Source organism: Oncorhynchus mykiss, chromosome 13 (assembly GCF_013265735.2).
Source record: "Oncorhynchus mykiss isolate Arlee chromosome 13, USDA_OmykA_1.1, whole genome shotgun sequence".
In the NCBI taxonomy this organism is placed as follows: domain Eukaryota; kingdom Metazoa; phylum Chordata; class Actinopteri; order Salmoniformes; family Salmonidae; genus Oncorhynchus; species Oncorhynchus mykiss.
The window spans coordinates 20835904-20859788 of record NC_048577.1 but is presented as its reverse complement, the minus strand read 5'-3'; the positions used below and the strand labels follow the sequence as shown (position 1 = coordinate 20859788).

The window sequence follows — 23885 nt, the reverse complement described above, 5'->3', positions numbered from 1 at the left end:
GAGAGAGTTTATTTCACTTTTGTTTTTTATGATCTTTTTCACTTGCTTCGGCAATGTAAACATATGTTTCCCATGCCAATGAAGCTCCTTGAATTGAATTGAATGGAGAGTGAGTGAGTAAAGGGCAGATGCAGAGGGAGGAAAAGCGGGATGCTGGTCCCTAATGGACTCGTCTTCTCACACAACACACACACACTGGCCACACTAACCACGGCCATGTGCAGGAAAGGGACATGAGGTTGCCCAAGCTTTGTTATTTCAACAATGCTTTGTCATTAGCTGGAGGTGTGTGTGTGCGTGTGTCTGTGAAAGAGAGTTTAAGATGGCATGGAAGTGGTTTCCTTTATCCCCTTTGTGTGTGTATGAATGCCTTTTACTGCGAGTGAGAATAATAGCTTTCCAGATACGTTTTTCTCTCTGTGTGTGTTTGTGTGTCAGAGTGCAAGTTCATGTTCAGGCTAGTGTGTATTTAGAGAGAGAATGAGAGAGGGGGGATGAGAAAGAGAGAGAGGGGAGAGTAGGGGTTAGTGGTTCACGGCAAGCTATTGTAATGATGCGAGTTAGCAATTTTTTGTGTTCATAGTCATTGTGTTAGGGTGAAGGTGCTGCCAGCTCTTGAGTCTGAAATGTGAGAGAGGGGAAGGCTTTAGTTACATATTTTGTCGGTGTGATTCTGTGTTATAAGGGGACAAAAAGTGAGATACTCGTTCTGTGAATATTCAACACAGGAAAAGAGAGAGTGAGAGTGGGTACAGAGAGTGTGTGTGTGTGTGTGTGTGTGTGTGCGTGCGTGTGTGCGTGCGTGTGTGGGTGGAGGGTGGTTCAGCTCAGTCTTTCTTCCCTGCAATTCTGTGCGAGCATTCAAGATTGAGGGAGAAAACGTGAGGGAGAGAGCATGTGTGTGTGTGTCTGTGTGAGAGCATGAGTGAGCGACAGCAAGAGAAAAAGAGAGAGAGAGAGAGTGAGAGAGAGTGAGAGAGAGCGCGAGAGCGCGAGAGCTTTAGCCTGGCATTTCTTCCCTGTGCCTTTCAGCTCCTCTCCCCCTGAAGAAGGAGGCGTGTCCATTGGCCAGCAGTATAAATTCCAAGAAGAGCCACTCGTGTAGAGCCATTCTCAGGAGCAACCCATTGCACTGCACCCCATATGGAAGAGGAAATTGCTACTCAACTTGAAAAACTTGATGCCCCTTCCCTACACCTGGACATTGGCAAACCACAGACTTTTCTCTTTGCACTATAAAAGGCTTCACGGGCTCTGTGTGAATTCTTCTTGAAGGGAGAAAGACTCACCTAAATAGACCAGTGGGCATTTGTTCTACTTCCCAACAAATAACCACTTTGTGCGACTCAAAGACTTAAAGACTTTCGTCGCATGGGAGAGCAAGGACTAGATATTTAGCATTCTTTGATCTACCTGCATTCTTTTTCCAACCTCCCAAACATCCTAGGGCTAGGAAATCAAGCCTAAAAAAAAACGAGGTAAAACAGCGGGGACATTGTGTTCCAACTCCTGCCAAAACCCCTGCCACCCGAAACACCAACCAGCGGGCAACATCAAAGACCAAACCCTCCAACCGCCTCCCTCCCATTCCTTACCCTCCAAAACTAAAGCAGAGACCAAACAGTTGTGGGCGAGAGAGCAGAGAAACAGAAGGAATACTAACAAACAAACTGCAGGAAGTGCAAGAGAAATCGAGGACAAAGATTTGAGATCACGCCTTCGGGACTGCCATGGTGCGAGGTGGCGGTGCGGCTATAGCGCCGCCCTGCTGGGGCCTGTGGGCGGTGGGCGCCCTTTCGCTGGCGACCCTGTGTCTGACGGAGGAGGCCATCCGCTGCCCTGTGTGCTCCGAGGAGCGGCTGGCCAGCTGCCAGCTGCCTGATGGCAGCTGCGAAGAGACGGTGAGGGAGGCGGGCTGCGGCTGCTGCCCCACCTGCGCCCTGGCCAAGGGGGTGCACTGCGGCGTCTACTCGCCCCGCTGCGGCACGGGGCTCCGCTGCTATCCGCCACGGAACGTGGAGAGGCCCCTCCACTCGCTCATGCATGGCCAGGGAGTGTGCACCGACGAGAGGGATGTGGAAGAGAACTCAGGTGAGACAATAGGGAAGGTGTGGATGCGGGATACCGGTATCTTTAACGCTTGTCCACTGATGTGGCTGTATGTGCAGGTGGCATCACTGGGGGTTCACCCTCTGTTAAAAATGGGTGATGCGTTATGTTATCCCTCCTTCTTTTCTTCAGTTGTGGTCCGACTCTCCATATTGTATTTTCGGCTACTGTGTGCAACACTCTTAGTGGTGCACTGGCACGCCTACCCAGAACTAGGACATGTGTGCATGAGAACACCGCCACCTCAATAGCCTCAGTCGTTTTCCAGGTTAGTACTGTATACAACAGGATGTAGCTGTAAAATCAAGCCTGGCGGACTGGTTGGTCTCTTCACACTTTCTCTTCCTCTCTCTCCCTCTCTCATGTTGGATCCTAGCCGGTCCAGTTGGACCATACGCAGTTAAGTGGGCCAGGATACCGGGGCTGGGCCAGACTGTTCTCTCCCTGCTCCCTGCTCTTACCTGAGCTGGGGAGGGTGTGGCAATGTGCTGCTTGTTTGCTCTAATCTCCGCTAAGCCTCGGCCCAGAGCACACACACCAGCTCTTCACGCATGGCCTGACCTGAGAGCACACAGTCCCCCCGCTGTTTTGCACCCGGCCGTACACAGCAAAAGGGCACCTTCTGCCTTAGACATAGCAGAAAAGGTATCAGTGAAATGCCCACTTACAAGCCCTAACCAACAATGCAGTTTAAAAAAAAAATAAGAATGAGAACAAATAATTAAAGGGCAGCAGTAAAATAATAATAGAGTTATTAAAGTGACTTATGCATGGATAATAACAGGGAGTAGCAGTAGTGTGAAAGAGGGGGGGGGGGGGGCAAAGCAAATAGTGTGGGTAGCCATTTTATTAGATGTTCAGGAGTATTATGGCTTGGGGATAGAAGCTGTTTAGAAGCCTCTTGTACCTAGACTTGGCACTCTGGTACAGCTTGCCATGCAGTAGCAGAGAGTACAGTCTCTAACTAGGGTGGCTGGAGTCTTTGACAATTTTTAGGGCCTTCCTCTGACACCGGCTGGTATAGAGGTCCTGGATGGCAGGAAGCTTGGCCACAGTGATGTACTGGGCTGTACGCACGACCCTCTGTAGTGCCTTGCGGTCGGAGGCCCGAGCAGTTGCCGTACCAGGCAGTGACGCAACCAGTCAGGATGCTCTCGATGGTGCAGCTGTGGAACCTTTTGAGGATCTGAGGACCCATGCCAAATATTTTCAGTCTCCTAAGGGGGAATAGGTTTAGTCGTGCCCTCTTCAAGACTGTCTTGGTGTGCTTTGACCATGTTGGTTTGTTGGTGATGTGGACACCAAGGAACTTGAAGCTCTCAACCTGCTCCCCCACAGCCAGAATTGGTGTGTGATCAGTCCTCCTTTTCCTGTAGTCAACAATCATCTCCTTTGTCTTGATCACGTTGAGGGAGAGGTTGTTGTCCTGGCACCACACGTCCAGGTCTTTGACCTCCTCCCTATAGGCTGTTTCGTCGTTGTCGGTGATCCGGACTACCACTGTTGTGTCATCGGCAAACTTAATGATGGTGTTGGAGTCGTGCCTGGCCGTGCAGTCATGAGTGAACAGGGAGTACAGGAGGGGACTGAGCACGCACCCCTGAGGGGCCCCTGTATTGAGGATCAGCATGGCGGATGTGTTGTTACCTACCCTTACCACCTGGGGGCGGCCCGTCAGGAAGTCCAGGATCCAGTTGCAGAGGGAGATGTTTAGTCCCAGGATCCTTAGCTTAGTGATGAGCTTTGAGGGCACTATGGTGTTGAACGCTAAGCTGTAGTCAATGAATAGCATTCTCACATAGGTGTTCCTTTTGTCCAGGTGGGAAAGGGCAGTGTGGAGTGCAATAGAGATTGCATAATCTTTGGATCTGTTAGGGCGGTATGCAAATTGGAGTGGGTCTATGGTTTCTGGGATAATGGTGTTGATGTGAGCCATGAAAGCCATTCAAAGCACTTCATGCCTACAGACGTGAGTGCTACGGGTTGGTAGTAATTTAGGCAGGTTACCTTAGTGTTCTTGGTCTGCTTGAAATATGTTGGTATTACAGACTCAGACAGGGAGAGGTTGAAAATGTCAGTGAAGACACTTGCCAGTTGGACAGCGCATGCTCGGAGTACACGTCCTGGTAATCCATCTGGCCCTGCGGCCTTGTGAATGTTGACCTGTATAAAGGTCTTACTCACATCGGATGAGACAAGCGTGATCAAATTTCCGTGCTCTGTGTGTGGGTTTGTATATGTATGCATGTGTTTTTGCGTGTGTGTTCAGTGTATATGTGTGTGTGTGTGTGTGTGTGTGTGTGTGTGTGTGTGTGTGTGTGTGTGTGTGTGTATGTGTGTACGTACACTATATATACAAAGGTATGTCATCCATTCAGATGAGTGGATTTGGCTATTTCATTCACACCCGTTGCTGACGGGGGTATACAATCGAGCACACAGCCATGCAATCTCCATAGACAAACATTGGCAGTAGATGGCCTTACTGAAGAGCTCAGTGGCTTTCAACAGGGCACGTCATGAGATGCCACCTTTCCAACAAGTCAGTTTGTCACATTTCTGGCCTGCTAGAGCTGCCCATGTCAACTGTAAGTGCTGTTATTGGGAAGTGGAAATGTCTAGGAACAACAACGGCTCAGCCTCGTTGTTGCACAAAGTGAGGTCCATAGAGAAATGTTTTGCCGAGATTGGTGTGGAAGAACTTGAATGACCTGCACAGAGCCCTGACCTCAACCCCATCGAACACCTTTGGGATGAATTGGAATGCTGACTGCGAGCCAGACCTAATCACCCAACATCGGTGCCCGACCTCACTAATGCTCTTGTGGCTGAATGGAAGCAAGTCCCTGCAGCAATGTTCCAACATCTAGTGAAAAGCCTTTCCAGAAGAGTGGAGGCTGTTATAGCAGCAAAGGGGGGACCAACTCCATATTAATGCCCATGATTTTGGAATGAGATGTCCAATGAGCAGGTGTCCACATTCTCTTGGTCATGTAGTGTCTGTGTGAGCGTGAACTGAATGTAAATGTGTGAGAATACATTATAAGTGTATTTGTATATATTTGTGAGTGTATGCATGAGTGTACTGATGTAGCTGCAGTATATGTTGGCGTATGCACCATATGTGTGAATGTATGTCCGTGTATCTCTGTGTGTATCCTGTTATTGATCTCAGCATGTTAATACGTGGTCATAAGTGTGTGTGTGTTGTATTGCAGGGAACCGTGTGTATGTGTGTGTGTGTGTGTGTGTGTGTGTGTGTGTGTGTGTGTGTGTGTGTGTGTGTGTGTGTGTGTGTGTGTGTGTGGGTGGATGGGTGGGTGGGTGGGTGTGGGTGGGTGTGTGTGTGTGTTTAACAAGAGGAGGTAATAAAAGCTGCCTGTCTGCCTGTATGAAATTACTCTGTAATGGAGTGCGGCCAGTCTCAGGCTATTAGAGCTCTCTGCAATCAGTAATTCATTCTCACTCTCTTCATGGCCCCCATTCCTCTTCCTCCTCCTCCTCTTCGCTGGCACTGCAGATGTCTGACTGACTGACTCCTCTTACTGGAGATGTCTTGTTCACTTCCCCCTGCAGACATCTTGATACAACCCCTGTCTTTCTCCTCTCACGGTAGTCACATTCTTCTTCCTACTGCAGCAGCAGAGGTCTGGTTCCACTTGAACATCTAATACTGTATGGCTTATCTGCTATTCCTGTTCCATCGTATTCTTCAGATGGCAGCAGATGAAACTGTTCCTGCCTTTTTTTTAAAAATTCTTCCTCTCTCCCCTTCCAAAGCAGGGGGAACTCGTAGGCAGTCTTTCACGGTGGCGATTTCTATTATGCCAAAGAAGTTTGGTAGCGATCGTTTAAAAAAAAACGCACCGCCTACGAAGCCATTCACTCATTTGTTCCAGATTTCATCCACACTGATTGTCGGGACCTCCAGCGGTTATCGGTAATGAAGGTGAACTATCTCCCAGTTCCAAGCAGCACAGCAAGGCGAGACTTTGGACAGACTTGAACAGCCCTCAACTTCCAGGCTGCGTCTGACATGGCACACTCTTCTCAGGGCTCTCTGGTCAAAAGTAGTGCTCTGCTTTAGGGAGAATAGGGTGCCATTTTGAATGCACTTCCAGAGACTCAAGTCTCCAGCACTACTGCATCAGTTTCCCCCTGGGCCTGGGTGGGTTGCTGCTCCTCTCTTCCCCCCCCCCCCCCACCCCCCTGCCCCGGAGCGCATCGCCCACCGTCCAGCACTGCTAGGATGAGCTCATCGGCACGCTTGCTGCCAGAGCAGAAATGAGAGCCTTCTGCTCTGTGCGAGGCCAGCCTAGGTTAGGCCAGCACATAGCGTGACTAAACGGAATCAGAGAGAGGGGGAAAGCTGTTTAGTGCATGATAAAAAGGTGGACGGTCTTGGTTTTGGCTTCGTACCGTCCTCTGAATTGCTTAATCTGGCTGAATGTTTTTCCCTAAACATTGTTTACTGAATGACTTCGCCATCCACGCCATTGTGCTGTCCGTTGGAGACGAGCGGCGCTGACGCCGAAGTGGGCTAAAGTGCGAAAGCTCAGCGGTTTGGGAGTTCTCGTAAACTCTCTCGGCAAGCTAGGGGGTGTCAGCGATTGATGAAATGCTAAACGGCGTCGAAATGTTTGGATGTTTTGTTTTGTTTTCAGTGTTCTGGAATCCTACTATCCCAGGGTTGAGCTTCGGTTGACCCCCCCCCCCCAACGTAGCCCTACTCAATAAGTCTTACATCAACACTTCAGTGCAGCGCCTCTGAAACCCCCACAGACGGACAGGAAGAAACAGGAGAGAGAGAGAGAGGAAGAGAGAGGGAGTATGAGGAAAAACCCAAGCCACAAGTGTACGAGTTCCTTTGTGGCACTTTTGCCGGGTTTATCCATTATTAAACCGAGGGGTACATCTCCTTGAGACGCTTCCCGCACTGCCCCAGAGGATTCCCAAAGACAAGGACACCGTAGGGGGAAGAGTATAACTGATCCTGAATTGACAGCACATGTACCAGAAAGCATCCCAATGAAACGGTCATATACTCGGAATATAACATTTTCACACATTTTGTCAATAAACTTTTCCCAAAGCTAGCCTACCATTTCCATGGCCAGACGCACAGACCATTTAAATCTGAGGGATAGATGTCCAGATGCTATCTACTCTATGCCTTCTGTTACATTCCTTCAAGTTCAAAGCTGCAGTATTCGTAAACTCAATTTCCATAGCAACTGTAAGTACTGGGGAGTACATTTAGCATCTTATCATGTCCTGCAAATCTCATGCAGTTCCCTAATAACCGATTCTCGGAAACTCTCTCGCAATCCTGATTCTTAGAAATCATTATGAGGGCTTGGAATCCATTCAAACATGCCGACGGGGTCTCTTTTGGTGTCTTATTCAAATGCTCCGCAAACCTTTTAAACTCGGAAATGTGTAGTACTTACAAGCAGATACAGGTGTCAATGGGAATGTCATTACTGACATAAGGTGTTGCGAATGCCGTTCACGCTGGTGGTAAGCTTACAGGAGCCACATGTGTCTGATGTACAGTATGAATCTGCATTTAGGCAGGCCTGATCAGTGGCACTAGTCTAGTCAGCCATCTGTTCTTGTCAACCATCCACAACTCCTGTTCTTCTTACGATGTGAGGAAAACACTTGTCTGTGTGCTCACTGGAATTATGGAACTGATACAATCATTTCTCTGTGGCCAATGAGGATATGTTGGGGAATAGGGCAAACCAATTGCAGATGTCCCCGAGGGCGTGTTTAGGTCCTTATTATTTGCTTTCTTTGGGTATTTATCCCATTTGTACAGCTGGGCTTTCTGCAGCAGAACTCAGTAAATGTGATTAGCTAATTGATCCCTCCATGGAGCCATGGATTTAAGACCCCCTCCCCCTGGTGTCAGAGCTGTAGAGACACAGATGCACAAACAAACCAACGGACACCGAGTAACGACACAGAGCGACGATGAGCGCTCGCTAGCTGGTCGTCAAATTCAAATACGCCTAATCCTCGGAGCCCAGTGAGATCAAAGTCCCTCGTAAAATGTCTGAGTTCATATGTGAACGTAATAAACAGCAACCGCTCCCATCATGCTTTGTTTGGAAACATCCCATGTAAACACGTATATCACAAACATCTGGCAGGGGAACATCTGGCAGGGGACTCAGCCCATGGTGCTTTGTTTGAACAGTCGTTCGTTCATTCTGAGTTAAGCCCGTTGTTATGTATCGATGCACAGTTTGCACACTAAACATTTCACGTATAAATTCAATGACTCACTTATCTATCTAATGATCCAGAGACTCAAATGTACTGCAATCAAAATGTGCTTAATCACTACGAACAGTGTTACTGTTGGCACGGGTGGTGTGTTGCTGTAATGTTTTATGTTGTTGTATTTTGGTGCGTGATCCTGTTCTGTGGGATATCCTTACTGTACATGAGCAAAAACCACCCAAACCAGTTCTTATTTCATGGGTAAATCATTTTGGCCCACTTTTGTGGGGTACCTACCTCGATTCACGGCTGCTTTATGAAGCAGAGAAGTCAAATGAAAGTTGAAGGGGGAAAAAAGGGGAAGGGTAGTTTTGAGCACATCCCTTTTTATTGTAATAATGTCCACCTGCATTGTTTTACAGTACAGAAATATGCCACACAAAGCACTATGGACCAATAAGCTGAAAATACCCCCCAGAAAGGTGGAGGGTAACACTTTAGTTCAACACATTGTACACATTCTTGCTATTGCCAGCTGACAGAAAGAGCAATGACTTGACATAAGATATGCAGTGGGCGACAAACTGTGTCACACGTGCACTATTTACATTCAAGCGTGCCAAACGCCCACTGTCTCCTCACCCAGATTTCCACTGATGCAATGACGGCCGACGATAAGCGTCTCGCTAGCTGACGTGCTATAATGCTATGTAGCGTAACGAAGTCCAGCCTACGGAGCCAGACATGTCCCCCGGGACAGTGTTGAGACTAGTTCACATGCTCCGTCCAGACTCCCAGTGACAGCTGCAACTGGAACAGTGGAGTTTGATGCCACCCTCTGAACCTCCGGTGGGCTGGGAGTGGGGGAACACACCGCCGACATTCCCTGGCAATCACCTCACCGGAGGAAGGTCAAGTCATGGCCGAAAAATGGTTTGCAACTGGGTCGGTGGCAGACAAGTCTGCATTAATTCAACGATACGACGGTAGATGCCAACGGTTCGAGGGATCCAGCAGCTCTTGAACCCCACATGAACTCTACACAAACCTCCCCGGGTTGACATGTTCACGGCCTAAGTTTTTTGTTTTTTTTTAAGCGCTGTCAAAAACAGATGGAAATGATAGAACCTTTATCAGAACAGTCGTAAAATCGAGTCTTTCTTTATCTTGGCTATCCACCTGTGGCTGGGGTTGGATGCGAGTGAACACCGCACATTGTCCATGCTTGTGTTCTTCGCCTTCGCTCTTGACAAAGGAATCTAGCCGAAATGGTTCTGGCCCTGGCTTTTCTTCCTCCTGTTTGTTTAACATGATCCATTTGTATTAAAAGAAGATTATTACTTGGATTTTTTTCCCCCCCGGAGTGCGTCCCCCCCGTCCTTTCTATTATTCATCACAGCAGTCTGCCTTGTGCCTCAGCCTGCCTGTGTTTGAAATGGAGATGTTGACACAATCCTCCCGAAGCAGCAGCTTCCTGCCCGGAGAACAGCGGTGGCAGCAAACAGGACATGGCACCCCCTGACCCACTTTTAAATAACGTTGGGCTTGTATGACATGGCACTCCGAAGGAGCACGGATTCGGCAAACTGGCTAAATGGCAAAAGAGGGAAAGAACGATTTATAGGGAGACGGGAAAACAGTCCTGGGTCTGGCGGAAAGTGCAGATGAGTAAGGCCAACAGAAACATACAAACCCCCGGTCGGCAGAACACAGCCTGTCAATCAACTTCAGAGCAACTCCCTCACCTCAACCTCATGTAGAGAGGTGCGGTATAGAAATGTAAACCTCTCATGTCATTACTGAAATGTGACTAGAATAGCTAATGGCAAAACCCCTTACCCCGAGTCTGAAACAGCCAAAGGCCACCTTACCTCATGAGTAGGCTAGTCTATCCATTGTTCAATAACAAAAATAACTTCACAACTAAACCTGTTGATAGCTAATTGCTATTTAATCCTAATTACAGAGTGAATTCCCTTGGTAAATGTGGAAAGGTCAGAGAGAGCAATGCAGAAGATCTGACCCTGACAGAAAGTAGGTTCCCAGAAGCAACTGGTATTAATGCCACACTGATGTGAGACGCCATTCGTGCTTTGATCTTTCCAGTGATCTGACAGACAAAGCTCAAGGAAGCACAAAAGCCCAGGCTCTGGGTGCTATGGTTGCAGTGCCAACCCATGAAAGGTCACAAGCAGAACAGCAAAGAACAGTTGGTGGGGGAAAAAATGTGTTTGAGTTACCAACCAACCCTGCAAAGGCCACAGGTGAACAGTCAAGCCAGAACAAAACAGCTGTAAAGCTCTCCACACTCCATACGTTTGCCCACCGGCACCTTGTGACACTGCAAAATACCCTCTTCCAATCTCCATCTGGCACAGTGAGGTTTTTTTTTTTTGCTGTAGGGGAGATGGAAGTGGGGTGGGGGCAGTTTCCTGAGGAAACAGCTGGCTGCCTGCAGGGCCATAGAACTGGAGAATTATTGCAAGGTAAATGTGGCACAGGCCACAATGGGTAGGCAGGCAGTGAGGAGAGGGGGGGGGGGTAATTTACTGTATTGTACCCCTCTGAGTGGGAACACCACTGTTTGTCCTTGATGCTAAGCCTGGTTCTTAGCCTACAATTCACCATGGTGTTTTCATCAAATCAAATCAAATGTTATTGGTCACACACATATTTATGGAAAGATATCTCTCTGTTGGTATGACAACATTTGCATTGGGTCAGATCAGTGATATACTGTAAATTAGGTACACGAAATTATACATTTTCATGCAATCAACAAATTGCGAAAAGCCTCTGAGAGAAGGTGTAATTGACAGAGAAACTCATCAAAAATGGCATGGTCTATTGTTTCAACTCTTGTGCTGTGACATATACAGTGGGGAGAACAAGTATTTGATACACTGCCAATTTTGCAAGTTTTCCTACTTACAAAGCATGTAGAGGTCTGTCATTTTTATCATAGGTACACTTCAACTGTGAGAGACGGAATCTAAAACAACAATCCAGAAAATCACATTGTATGATTTTTAAGTAATTAATTTTATTGCATGACATAAGTATTTGATACATCAGAAAAACAGAACTTAATATTTTGTACAGAAACCTTTGTTTGCAATTACAGAGATCATACGTTTCCTGTAGTTCTTCACCAGGTTTGCACACACTGGAGCAGGGATTTTGGCCCACTCCTCCATACAGACCTTCTCCAGATCCTTCAGGTTTCGGGGCTGTCGCTGGGCAATACGGACTTTCAGCTCCCTTCAAAGATTTTCTATTGGGTTCAGGTCTGGAGACTGGCTAGGCCACTCCAGGACCTGAGATGCTTCTTACGGAGCCACTACTTAGTTGCCCTGGCTGTGTGTTTTGGGTCGTTGTCATGCTGGAAGACCCAGCCATGACCCATCTTCAATGCTCTTACTGAGGGAAGGAGGTTGTTGGCCAAGATCTCGCGATACATGGCAACCATCCATCCTCCCCTCAATACGGTGCAGTCGTCCTGTCCCCTTTGCAGAAAAGCATCCCCAAAGAATGATGTTTCCACCTCTATGTTTCACGGTTGGGATGCTGTTCTTGGGGTTGTACTCATCCTTCTTCTTCCTCCAAACACGGCGAGTGGAGTTTAGACCAAAAATCCCAATTTATGTATCATCAGACCACATGACCACCTCCCATTCCTCCTCTGGATGATCCAGATGGTCATTGGCAAACTTCAGACGGGCCTGGACATGCGCTGGCTTGAGCAGGGGGACCTTGCGTGCGCTGCAGGATTTTAATCCATGACGGCGTAGTGTGTTAATAATGGTTTTCTTTGAGACTATGGTCCCAGCTCTCTTCAGGTCATTGACCAGGTCCTACCGTGTAGTTCTGGGCTGATCCCTCACCTTCCTCATGATCATTGATGCCCCACGAGGTGAGATCTTGCATGGAGCCCCAGACCGAGGGTGATTGACCGTCATCTTGAACTTCTTCCATTTTCTAATAATTGCACCAACAGTTGTTGCCTTCTCACCAAGCTGCTTGCCTATTGTCCTGTAGCCCATCCCAGCCTTGTGCAGGTCTACAATTTTATCCCTGATGTCCTTAGACAGCTCTCTGGTCTTGGCCATTGTGGAGAGGTTGGAGTCTGATTGATTGAGTGTGTGGACAGGTGTCTTTCATACAGGTAACGAGTTCAAACAGGTGCAGTTAATACAGGTAATGAGTGGAGAACAGGAGGGCTTCTTAAAGAAAAACGAACAGGTCTGTGAGAGCCAGAATTCTTACTGGTTGGTAGGTGATCAAATACTTATGTCATGCAATAAAATGCAAATTAATTACATAAAAATCATACAATGTGATTTTCTGGATTTTTGTTTTAGATTCCGTCTCTCACAGTTAAAGTGTACCTATGATAAAAAATGACAGACCTCTACATGCTTTGTAAGTAGGGAAACCTGCAAAATCGTCAGTGTATCAAATACTTACTCTCCACTGTATGAGTTGCGGCCTTGTACGGGTTGGGATTGCGAGTCTTTCATGTGTTGTGTAGGTTGTAGCTCTAGAGGTTTCCCTGGTAAAAAAAAAAAAAGGTCTATTGACATTGATGGGACTTGCGGGATAAATAAAGGCTTCAATAAAATGTTGGTGACTTGTAGTGTTGCGACTCAGTGTTAACTGTTGTGTCCCACAGCGATGGACAGGCACGATGAGACCATCCCTGAGCACCCCAACAACAGCAACATCCGCTGCAGTCCCCAGGACAAACGCTGCATTCAGAAGACCCTGGCCCGCCACCCCGCCAAATCCACTAATCAGAGAAGCAACAACGCCAGGGAGGACCCAAAGGCTGCCCTGGTGAGCGCACCAACCACCGTTCACCTCCGTATAGGAAAAGACTACAGCTAAAGGTTACGTGTAGGAAAACATTACATACGCACATTTAAAGTATTTGAGCAGGTGCTGGATATAAAAAAGAATGTCACCCCATAGCTTTCAACTAGAGTCCAGTTCAGTCTTGTTACTAGACCGACACAGGTCTAACAGGTGTTTTCAATTACTATTTTACAGATCCAAATCCATGAGTTTAGCAGCTGGGTTACAAACGGCATGTAACCTATTCGCTATTTTCAGCCCTCATCATTCAATGGCCATCTCATGAAACGTAAACCCAGGTGTTCACTGAAATCAACAACAAAGGGTCGTATAAAACTCTTTGCCATTTCCAGATACCTACATGGACGTATATAAGCATACATGGGCGTACATGCCCAAACATCTACATGGGCCGCACTAGCCTGGATACCAGTCTGTTTAGCTAACATTCCACTCCTTATTCTCCGCGTCATATGCCAAAGATTAACATAACAGGAGTGGCAAGGAGTGGAATGATCGCTGAACAGATTTCCGACTAATTCCACTGGTCGTCCTCAGGCTCCATGTCGTGCTGAGCTGCAGAGAGCGCTGGACCGACTGGTGTCCAACACTCGCACCCATGAGGATCTCTACAGTATCCCCATACCCAACTGTGACAAGAACGGAGACTTCCATGCCAAGCAGGTTTGTCGACTGACAAGGAGTCCTTATCCCAATGGCATCTATATTATGCACTATTCAGGAAGTCCTCCGACATACTCTGAAATGGCACCTTATTTATGCCATTTATGCACTATTTTTTTAACCAGAGCCCTATTGGCCACTGCCAAAAAAGTAGACCACTACAAGGAATATCGTGCCATTTTGGATGCAGACATTTATCCAAGTAGTCTGTGTAGAAGGTCTTTATCATTCACTCGATCTGGTCTCAGACAGGCGCATAAGAACACACCACGCAAACAAACCCCTCTAACATTGTCACGGCTCTATTAGCCAAAACACCACAATGGCCCTGTAACAGCATTGTTTTCTGTGAGCATTTTCTCCTGCCAAGACTCCACATCTACAGACAAGCAAAAATTTACCAAAGAAAAACCGCGCTGAACCGTGCACGTACAACACGACACAGTGGTTAACCTAAAAGGGTTGACAGTAATCGCTTCACTGCAGTGATAGATGTCATTAGCTTTTCGAAAAGCAATTATTTCTCCGCTATGTCTGAAATGGGCGGCTTTGTAGATAAGACGGGGAAGAATCTGAGAACACGGAGCTCGATAAGGCTCGTTGCTCTGTAGAGCAGAATACGCTACGAAGCAACAGGAGTAGCAGAGTCAGTCAGTGGTAAAAGTCTTACCCTGCCAAGGGCATCAGAGTCTGGGCTCAGGCTTGATTGTGTAACACAGTTAATGTACCCTTGTCTGCTCTTTATAGTGTGTAAAAGGCATCTGTTCACTGTTGAACTATAACTGCATTGTGGTAGAGATTCACGGCACCCTTTGTGAGTATAACTAAGGTTATGAGAGGTCATCTGGCATCTTTTCATTGCACAGGAGGAATCTCAATAGGAAAGTTGAGCCAGGCTGATGGGGTGTTTCAAAACCACCCCAGGCTACATACAGATATGTATCACTCAGTGGTTGTGATTCATACAACTTTGAGATTATATTCAATTAATCCACATTCACACTGGTGAGATTGAGGGGCTTGAGAGAAAGTGATTAACAAAGGGAACAATGTCAAATATAACAGTGGTTTGAATGTGAAGGTACCTCAGGTTTGAATGTGAAGGTACCTTAAAGATGGAATCCGCAGTAGGGTGGAAACATCGCCACTGACCGCTCTACCACTGTTGTTATTGTTTTTGTTTTTGTTTCCGGAGCTGAAGAGAGTCGTGCGGCATGGTAAAAAAAAATATTGCAGTACATATTGCGCTCTTCTATCGTTGCTTGCAATGATGTCAGAGGATGACAAAAAGTGTTTGCTGTTTGCAGTAACTTCTTTGTTGTTGTAATATCACAAACGGACGTGGCGTTTCACCGTTAAGTAATCCAGCTACAAGGGAACTTAAGTGCTATTAAGAAACTGCAACAGCTTATGCCAGAGTACCTGCAGTTTTCTGAACCAAAAATATATATTTCGTTGTTGGACATAAAATACTATAGAATCACCAGGAAATCAGCTCAAAGTGATTTTAATTTAGGAAATCTGTTCCCAAGTATTCCCATGCATAAATAGAGAGCCATATGTGACAATATCACAATGCAATCAAGGTTTGAAATGAAATATATCTGTTTGAGATTGTTGCGGCCAATTTGCAGTGTACAAATGATTTATAACTATGTTCCAGCCCGCGACCATCCGCTCAAGGAAAAATTACATTGCTGAATGTATTTGGAGGCCCCTACCTTATGCCATTGATCTGATTTGATCTGTATCATATGCCTATCGTGCAACAAATGCCATTTGGCTTGTGACTGACACCTGTCTTGTTTCTTGTGTCTACAGTGCCAGCCAGCACGTGACGGGCAGCGAGGAAAGTGCTGGTGTGTCGACCAGAAGACGGGCATGAGGCTGCCAGGGCCCATGGAGCTGCGGGGGGAACTGGACTGCCACCAGCTAATTACTGCAACCATGAGAGAGTGAGGAGGGGACCGGCTGGGCCCCTGGGGGGCCAGGGCTAGGGCTTAGGGCCAGCCAAATTCTACTGGTGCTGTTTAGTTACAACTATGGAAGGGAAGGACTTAACCCTAAAGCCCCACTTCACGTGAGGCTAACGGTACTTGCTTGATATGAAAAAGATAAAAGGAAACCATAGAATTTTGCTATTTTACTATTGTTTGTTTTCGTGTGTGAGCGTATGTCTGTATGCATCTTTTTGAGCACATGTGTGTATTTTACGTTTCTGTGAAGTTAGGCAGATGCTCTTGCTTTAAATGACAGGTGGCAAACAACAGACTCCCGAATAAAAGTGTTGTAATCATTCTTCTCAAAACAGGACAACGTTGGTTTAGTGTAGTCTAGTTGAACTCTGATTTCCATCTCTTAGCATCTTTGAAACAAAAAACAGAAAATCTTTACGCATGAGTTAAGTGTCCTAACATGACTCACCATCGACCATTCAGCAGCAGCTGTGGAAAATAATGACTATTGCGAGTGTGTATGAGAGAGAGAGAGAATTACCAATTGATGATAAGCCGCAGCTTTTCACAACACTTGGAGACATGAAGTGAAAAGAGAGATTACTTTTGAAAGAATAAACTGTACCTCTGAGAGGAGCCCAGAATAGATGTGCTTTACCGTTATCCCCCCCCCCCTTCGTTCCCTCCTCTCCGCTTCCCCCCTTCTCTTTGACTGGGAGCTCTCTCTCTCTCTGGCTTATTTGTCCAGGGGGACTGGCATCATAGCTGGGCTCGGGACTCTGTACACTGCTGATAGGATAATCTTGTTTCTCCAGCTGGGGCTGAAGTACTAAGACGCCAGTGCTGCTGCTCTCATGTTTGTATGAATATGCTTCTATATACAGGATTTCTTTCCAACCAAGAGACTGCTTGTTGGCAGTATTGTGTTGTTTATAGTGGTGCTATACACTCATTGTGTCCCCCCCCCCCCCCCCCAAAAAAAGTGTTTTTTTCTTCTTCTCCTGTGCTTTTTGGGAGATTGTTTTTAGAAGGAGACAGAGATACAAACTCCCAGATGAGGGGGGCGATCTTAGAATAGCCTAGATGTGTGACTGACCACAAATACGGTCTAGTTGTCACACAAATATCTCCAAGTTTTTATACTGCATTGATGAAATAAAACATACAAGTAAATACACGGATCTCAGTGGGAGCATTACTGTAGTTAACCCACCTGACTGTTTCATGGACTAATGTAGTGTGACTTTGCATGATTGTAGCACGTGTGGCTCGTGACAACTTCTCGCGGCTAGAAGGGAAGAGGACTTTATGGCTGCAATGATGAAAAAAAAAAACACGCTCTAGACAGCCTCTGTAATGGCTAGCTGGCTGAAACGTTCGGAGAAACGCCAGACGTCTATATAATAGCATTGGAATCCTCACTGAGAGCTAGCATCCTGGTCATACATGGGCTCCCTCCAGTATAAGTGAACACCCTTGACTTTTACTCTGGCAGAGCCAGTTATCAGGTTCGACGTCATCGATGAAGCAGTATACGAGCCAAGGAATCATTGATTTGTGTTATTATGTGGACAAACTCCCTAGTGCATCATACTCCTACATACCTTCCACATACACTACATGGACAAGACTGTTAACATCCCTACAGCGATTTGATTGTACTGTATTGCAAACGGGTGGAAAAGATCGGTGATGGGTTCCCTCGGGCTATGATCTATGATGTGATTGGTTGATTGACCGACTCAGGCTTAACCTGTGGACCACAGGGAGTATAGGAGAGAAGACGGCCCTTGAACACAGGACAGTCTGATCAGCAAGGTCGGTCGTTTGTCATTTCTAGAAATGGATAGTGCACTTAATCCCCCTGAGAGAGTTTGGTTACTAATTGACTCCAGGGAGGATTCATCTCGCCGGGACATTCATTATTGGTGTTAACAGTACACTGGCACAGTTAGCTTCCTGTAGAGCGAGGCGAGGGGACAGTGCCGAGGGGGTAAACCAGACGGACGGGGGCAGCAGTTGTCCTGCTTCCTCTCTTTCAAGAACTGAAAGAAGAGTGCAGGACGGGTTGTCCAAAAACGGACTCCTACAAATGATAGGCAGCTCTTTTTGTCAGCAGAGATGTGAGCAGATCGACTAGAGGGAGAGGGAGCAGAGACGGTGTGAGTGACAGAGAGCTCGGGAGTTCCAGCTACATTTGTGTCGCAACTGATTTGCTCTCACAAAAAGCCACATTGTGTCCGTAAGGCACACAGCTTTTACCATTCACTCTCTCTCTCTCTCATACCCCTCTGGTTTGACAGAGGAGCCTAGAAGTAATTCAAGGGCTTTCCTCTGGCTGTTATCCAGAGCAGCAGAGCACATACTGTAGCAAGTCCAACTAAGCCCAACATAGCAATGCCCTTCAACACGGTTGTGCTGTGATTGCTGCCATGGGGTAGTACATCCTGGGACAGAAACATCTAATTTCATTAGGCAACATTGAACATTCACACCTCCCTGCCTGGGGACAAAGTAGATAGAAAACCCGCTGTGCTACATTACCATTCAGAATCACAATATCAAAGACATTTGGGTCGATGTGTGACATGACCTGACATGAGCCGGGCCAAAGATAATTATTGCGGACTTAGCCAACTGTACTGTATCTGTAACTTGCTTCCTTGTAAAAAATAAAATAATAAAAAAAACTGCCAAAGTTATCCAAAGGGTCTATGGGGATATTGCATGGTAATAGTGTTGTAGTCTACTTAGTAGTCGCTCAGTCAATGACTTATCTTCTGAACTAATTACTAACCTGTAGACATTTACTTAGCCTACATTTGACCAAAACTTTGACCGACAAAACAAACATCCCCAGTGGGCTGGTGGAACCAACGTCCAGTTTTGCCTGCTTCCTGGGTCATTAACCTTGAAACTGAGCCTCTCGATGATCACTAATAGTTCATATTAGCTTTTTCTCAATTGACAAGTCCCTAAAACATATTTTTGGCTCTCTGAGGCTATTCGGTGAAACAGGATGCTCTTACTTTCTGCCACATTCCACCATGACATCCACTATTCCCCTAGAATACCTAAGAGCAGAGTTCCACCTCAGCAGCTCCCAAATGAAAAGCCCATATTCCAAAAGCTGGTCATATTTTCATTGTAAAAATTCCTTGTTCTAAACCATAAATCCCACATAACTTCAACAAAGCGACTGATGTCATTCCCAACTAGAAAGACATAGGAAATGGTATTAAGGAAGGAGGATATACTGTAGCTGATAAGTTGATTGCATTTCAAAACACAATGAAGTAACATGAGCAATGAAAGGCTTCTCCAAAGAAGTTACAAGGAAGAGTATTTTGAGGCGTGAAACCCCAAAAACTATAGGAGTGCTTTGTGTACATTAAATGTTGATATTCCCTTGTCATGTACTGAATGAAAAAACACCATACATAAGTCTAAGGCCTTATCTTTACAAGTAGGCTGTCATTGTAAATACAAATTTGCTATTTACTGACTTGCCTGGTTATATAAAAGGTAAAACAAAGTAATATCCTAGAACATTCCATTTCTGTGCTACTGTAGATACTATCTCTAGGTAAAGTAGTGCTATGTTTCAAGTCAATGGTCCTGGTTTTCCTTTTGGATCCAAGACCTTCAGTGTTTAATTTACATTCAACGGTGTGTACCTACACTATATTACTTGATCTCTAACTTTTGCTCTACTGTATTTTGTATTTCTGAGGGATATTCCTATTTGCCTTGGACTTTACATGTTAATTCTACTGTAAAAAGATTTAAGGTAACTTTAGCATGTGTAGCCTAACTATATACTGGGTTTAAACATGGCGAGATCTTGTATGTGGGGTCCAGAACAGGGCCATGCTTTACCAACATTGAAGAAAACGCAGCAAGAATGTGTGCTTGTTACAGAATAATGATTTGGTTACCTTAGAAATGTTTACTCTATGAGAGAATTGTATACAATGTATTAGATCCAATGAAATTATAAACGTGTAGCATCTGATCTCTCGCCTGATTCTTTCCCCCTCTAAACGTCTGCATGGCATGTAGTTAAACGGTTCATGTATGTTAGATCATGTACCAAATATATTCCACCACACGGTAGATACTGAGTTCAAGGGAAAGTGTATACTGTGCTAAGTGTAGGCCATACTGATTGCACAAGAACCGAGGGTGCACTTCTAAACGGGTTGTTTCAATCAATATGTCTGGATCATCAAAGGCTAAGAAAAACATCATCCCAGTACTGTTTTCCAGGTCCACCACACAACCATAGCTACAGGTCAACCGACCGAGTCAGAAACTGCGGAAGTTTCTGTCAACTGAAAAAATCTCATGAATGTCTTTTGCCGGGTGTAACTTTTGAAGGCTCCGCTTAAACATACACGTCGTTAACAGTATTACTCAAGGCATGTCCAACGAATACCTCAGGAATGATACATCATAATAGTGTGACTGCCACCGCTTATAAAAATACCTGCACGGTCCACCACCAGAATAAACGTTCAAGGCTGCTTAGTTCCACTGCCTGAGTCTATTGGCGAGCCCAACAGGCTTAAGACGAACTGTGCCTGAATCAGAATGGGAAATACCCCCGGACCTTTCAGAAGAAAATCCTATGCCTAATCCAAAATGGGAAGTCAGTAGGGATTTAAGTGGAATCCTCTGCTTGATTTAAAATGGGATTGGCCTTTTCAAGTCTACAGGCATCCAGAATCCCAGGACTGTGCCAAGGAGGCCTGGGGGTGTGTCAGTTAAGCCCTTACATCTGGCATTTAGTCTAGGGGTCATCCGTCTCTGCACACCTCTGTCCAGTACATGAACAATAGGCTATATGAGATATTTACGGAATGCAATGGAGTACTTACTGCATGACAGGTGTCACACATCAAGTAAGTGATGCAGTGATGGAGGTCAATGTGCGCAAGCTGACCTATCCATAGATATCAAACAGTGCTAACTCAATGGGCCTATCTAAATAACTGTCGCAGAGAAAATAGTAAAGTGTTTTTCTGTATTCAACGTATTTGAACTGTATTCAAAGGTTGTGTTGGAAGACAATACAAATAGAGGGTCACACCATGATCAATAGCCTGCCAAATCAAACAACAAGTGGATTAGGGCAGAGCCATTCATTTGTTTTTTTGAAATGTCAATCCAGGTCAGAAGAGGCTTACTGTGTTATTATAAAGATGGCAACAAGCAAATAAAATCATTACTGTTGAGATTGTACCGATTGCAAAGAATGTGAGCAAGAATGCAAAGCATTTGAGTTCTAACAATCAGCGGCGATTTCAGCATGTAAATCTGGGTGGGGCAAAAAACAGTGGAATGCATGCCATCAAAGCCACTACACAACACAACACTAAACAATACATTAATTGCATGATAACCGTGACAAACGATGCCCACAAACTGTTAAGGCCTACATACAGCTGTCCCAACATTTTACCACTGCTACACCTGGCTATCAGCAGAGCCTTTTCTGGCAGCGAAACAGTTCATTCAGCCTCATTTACTGCCTTTAAAATAACATAGCAGATATGGCTGACTTGCTTAAACAAATGTGGTTTCTAATGACAATTGAGATATAGAAACTATGGCATAAGGGGACAACAAGCGGATAAGAGGCAATCCCTAATTTCAATGAAGACATTAATGAGCGAGCTAGGATGGACGTAGTCAATATAACTATTTGTTTAGCACTTTTGAAATGTACATTGACAGAATTCAGAAAATGGGCTGTTCTTACAGTGTTCTCCCTGTACACCAAGTCAGAACAGTAGGATAAATAAATGGGTCATGAAAGCAGACAATGAAAACTCTTACAAGATTAAATGATTATATTTCTCTAAAACAGGCTATAGGCTACATGTGCACTACCAAGTTAGAACAGTAGGCACAATTAAGAGGGGTAAATAGACCAAATTATTAGGGTGAGGCACATGGGCTACTAACAGCTTACTACGCAACATACACTTAGTATTTCTTTCTTAGCTACAGTATACATATCTCCCTGGCATATTACATAGTTTATGCAGCGGCATGCAATACATTTTTGGACTCACCTTGTTGTGCTGTGCTCACTTGAACAGGAAGGTGGCACGGCGGACCTTCGTGGACAAATTTTGTCATCAAGGTCTGCCATTCTCTGAATTTATGGTGCTTTTAAGACAACTGGGAACTCAGAAAAAAAACAAAGTTGAATAATGGATCTTCAGGTCGTAACTCTAGAAAAAGGCCAGACTTACAATTCCAAGTTGGATGACCATTCAAAACATATTTCCCAGTCCTTATTTCTGGAATTCCCAGTTGTCTTGAACTCACTGAAGTCAAGATATCACAGTTCTGAGTTAACAGTTGTTTTGAGAGTGACATAAATCACGCTTCATTGACAGCATGGCCAATGTTGAATGTTTATCATTTTAAACTTGGAAAAGAGACCCTTAATCCCAGATTTGGGACCACACGGCCACTCCACTGAATTAGAAGCTAGTGATTGCTTTGCAATGCTTGCAGTTAGCCACCGTTACTGATTCCTTCCAAACCACTCATCATTGAATTTGCGATTTCCAACTTGTTGTGTAATGTTTATGTCCAATGGCCGATGAGCACCGATACGTTTTATCTACAGTACTGTTCAAAAGTTTGGGGTCACTTAGAAATGTCCTTGTTTTTGAAAGAAAAACACATTTTTGTTCATTTAAAATAACATCAAATCAGAAATACAGTGTAGACATTGTTAATGTTGTAAATGACTATTGTAGCTGGAAACTGCTTATATTTAATGAAATATCTACACAGGCGTACAGAAGCCCATTATCAGCAACCATCACTCTTGTGTTCCAATGGCACATTGTGTTAGCTAATCTAAGTTTATAATTTTAAATGCTAATTGATCATTAGAAAACGCTTTTGCAATTATGTTAGCACAGCTGAAAACTGCATTAAAGATGCAATACAACTTTCTTTAGACTAGTTGAGTATCTGTAGCATCAGCATTTGTGGGTTCGATTACAGGCTCAAAATGTCCAGAAACAAATAACTTTCTTCTGAAACTCATCAGTCTATTTTTGTTCTGAGAAATGAAGGCTATTCCATGCGAGAAATTATCTAGAAACTGAAGATCTCGTATTACGCTGTGTACTACTCCCTTCACAGAACAGAGCAAACTGGCTCTAACCAGAATAGAAAGAGGAGTGGGAGGCCCCGGTGCACAACTGAGCAAGAGGACAAGTACATTAGAGTGTCTAGTTTGAGAAACAGACACCTCACATGTCCTCAACTTGCAGCTTCTTTAAATAGTACCCATAAAACACCAGTCTCAACGTCATCTGTGACGAGGTGACTCCGGCATGCTGGCCTTCTAGGCAGAGTTCCTCTGTCCAGTGTCTGTGTTCTTTTGACCATCTTAATCTTTTCTTTTTATTGGCCAGTCTGAGATATGGCTCTTTTTTTTTTGCAACTTCGGCCCTGAATGACAGATCGCCACTGCTAACAAAATAGGAGATATGAATAGACCAGCCTTGGCTTTTCTGAAAACCCTTTTTTGTTAGTGAAGCAGAATGTATATAGCTAAGTTTCATGCTTGGGTGACGTAAGCAATATTTTTTGTCATTTTTATCATATAGAATTTGAAGCTAAGGCTAATCGCTCTTGGCAAAGCATTGGAATATGAAAATGTATGGTCAGAATGAATTACCAAGATTCATTCTTCTGCCATAAGCAATAGCAGCTCAACCTTCAGTGCACCAATGACAAGACCTGTCATCCTGTAACTGCAGCAGCATAGTTCAATTAGTGCAGTTTATATCGGTTATGTATAAATTATAAATTGTTCATGAATTCTGTCCTCTTTATTGTATGTTCATGTTCATCACTGATTCATTCATACTGTAGTTCACTCTAGTGAACCCATGTATTCAGAATATCTGATTCCAAATCAGTAATTGATTAATTATGAATTTGATAGTCTCAAATTCAGTATTATATTGCAAAATCATCACAAATGTGTATTTATTATGTATAATTTATTTGAGT

The 23885-nt window shown here is 45.0% G+C and overlaps 1 protein-coding gene across 2 annotated transcripts; it reads left to right on the top strand.

Annotated features, from left to right (window-relative positions):
* The first annotated feature begins 2 nt into the window (after positions 1-2).
* On the top strand, positions 3-19848 carry LOC100136305 (insulin-like growth factor-binding protein 4). Of its 2 annotated transcripts, XM_021557125.2 has the most exons (4): positions 41-2091; positions 13013-13176; positions 13753-13878; positions 15700-19848. In XM_021557125.2, the coding sequence occupies exons 1-4, from the start codon at positions 1731-1733 to the stop codon at positions 15835-15837; spliced, it is 789 nt and encodes a 262-aa protein (XP_021412800.1). In that variant the 5' UTR covers positions 41-1730; the 3' UTR covers positions 15838-19848. The 2 variants fall into 2 exon arrangements, with proteins under 2 accessions (XP_021412801.1, XP_021412800.1); XM_021557126.2 differs by lacking the exon at positions 13753-13878 and having other exon boundaries at positions 3-2091.
* The last annotated feature ends 4037 nt before the right edge of the window (positions 19849-23885 follow it).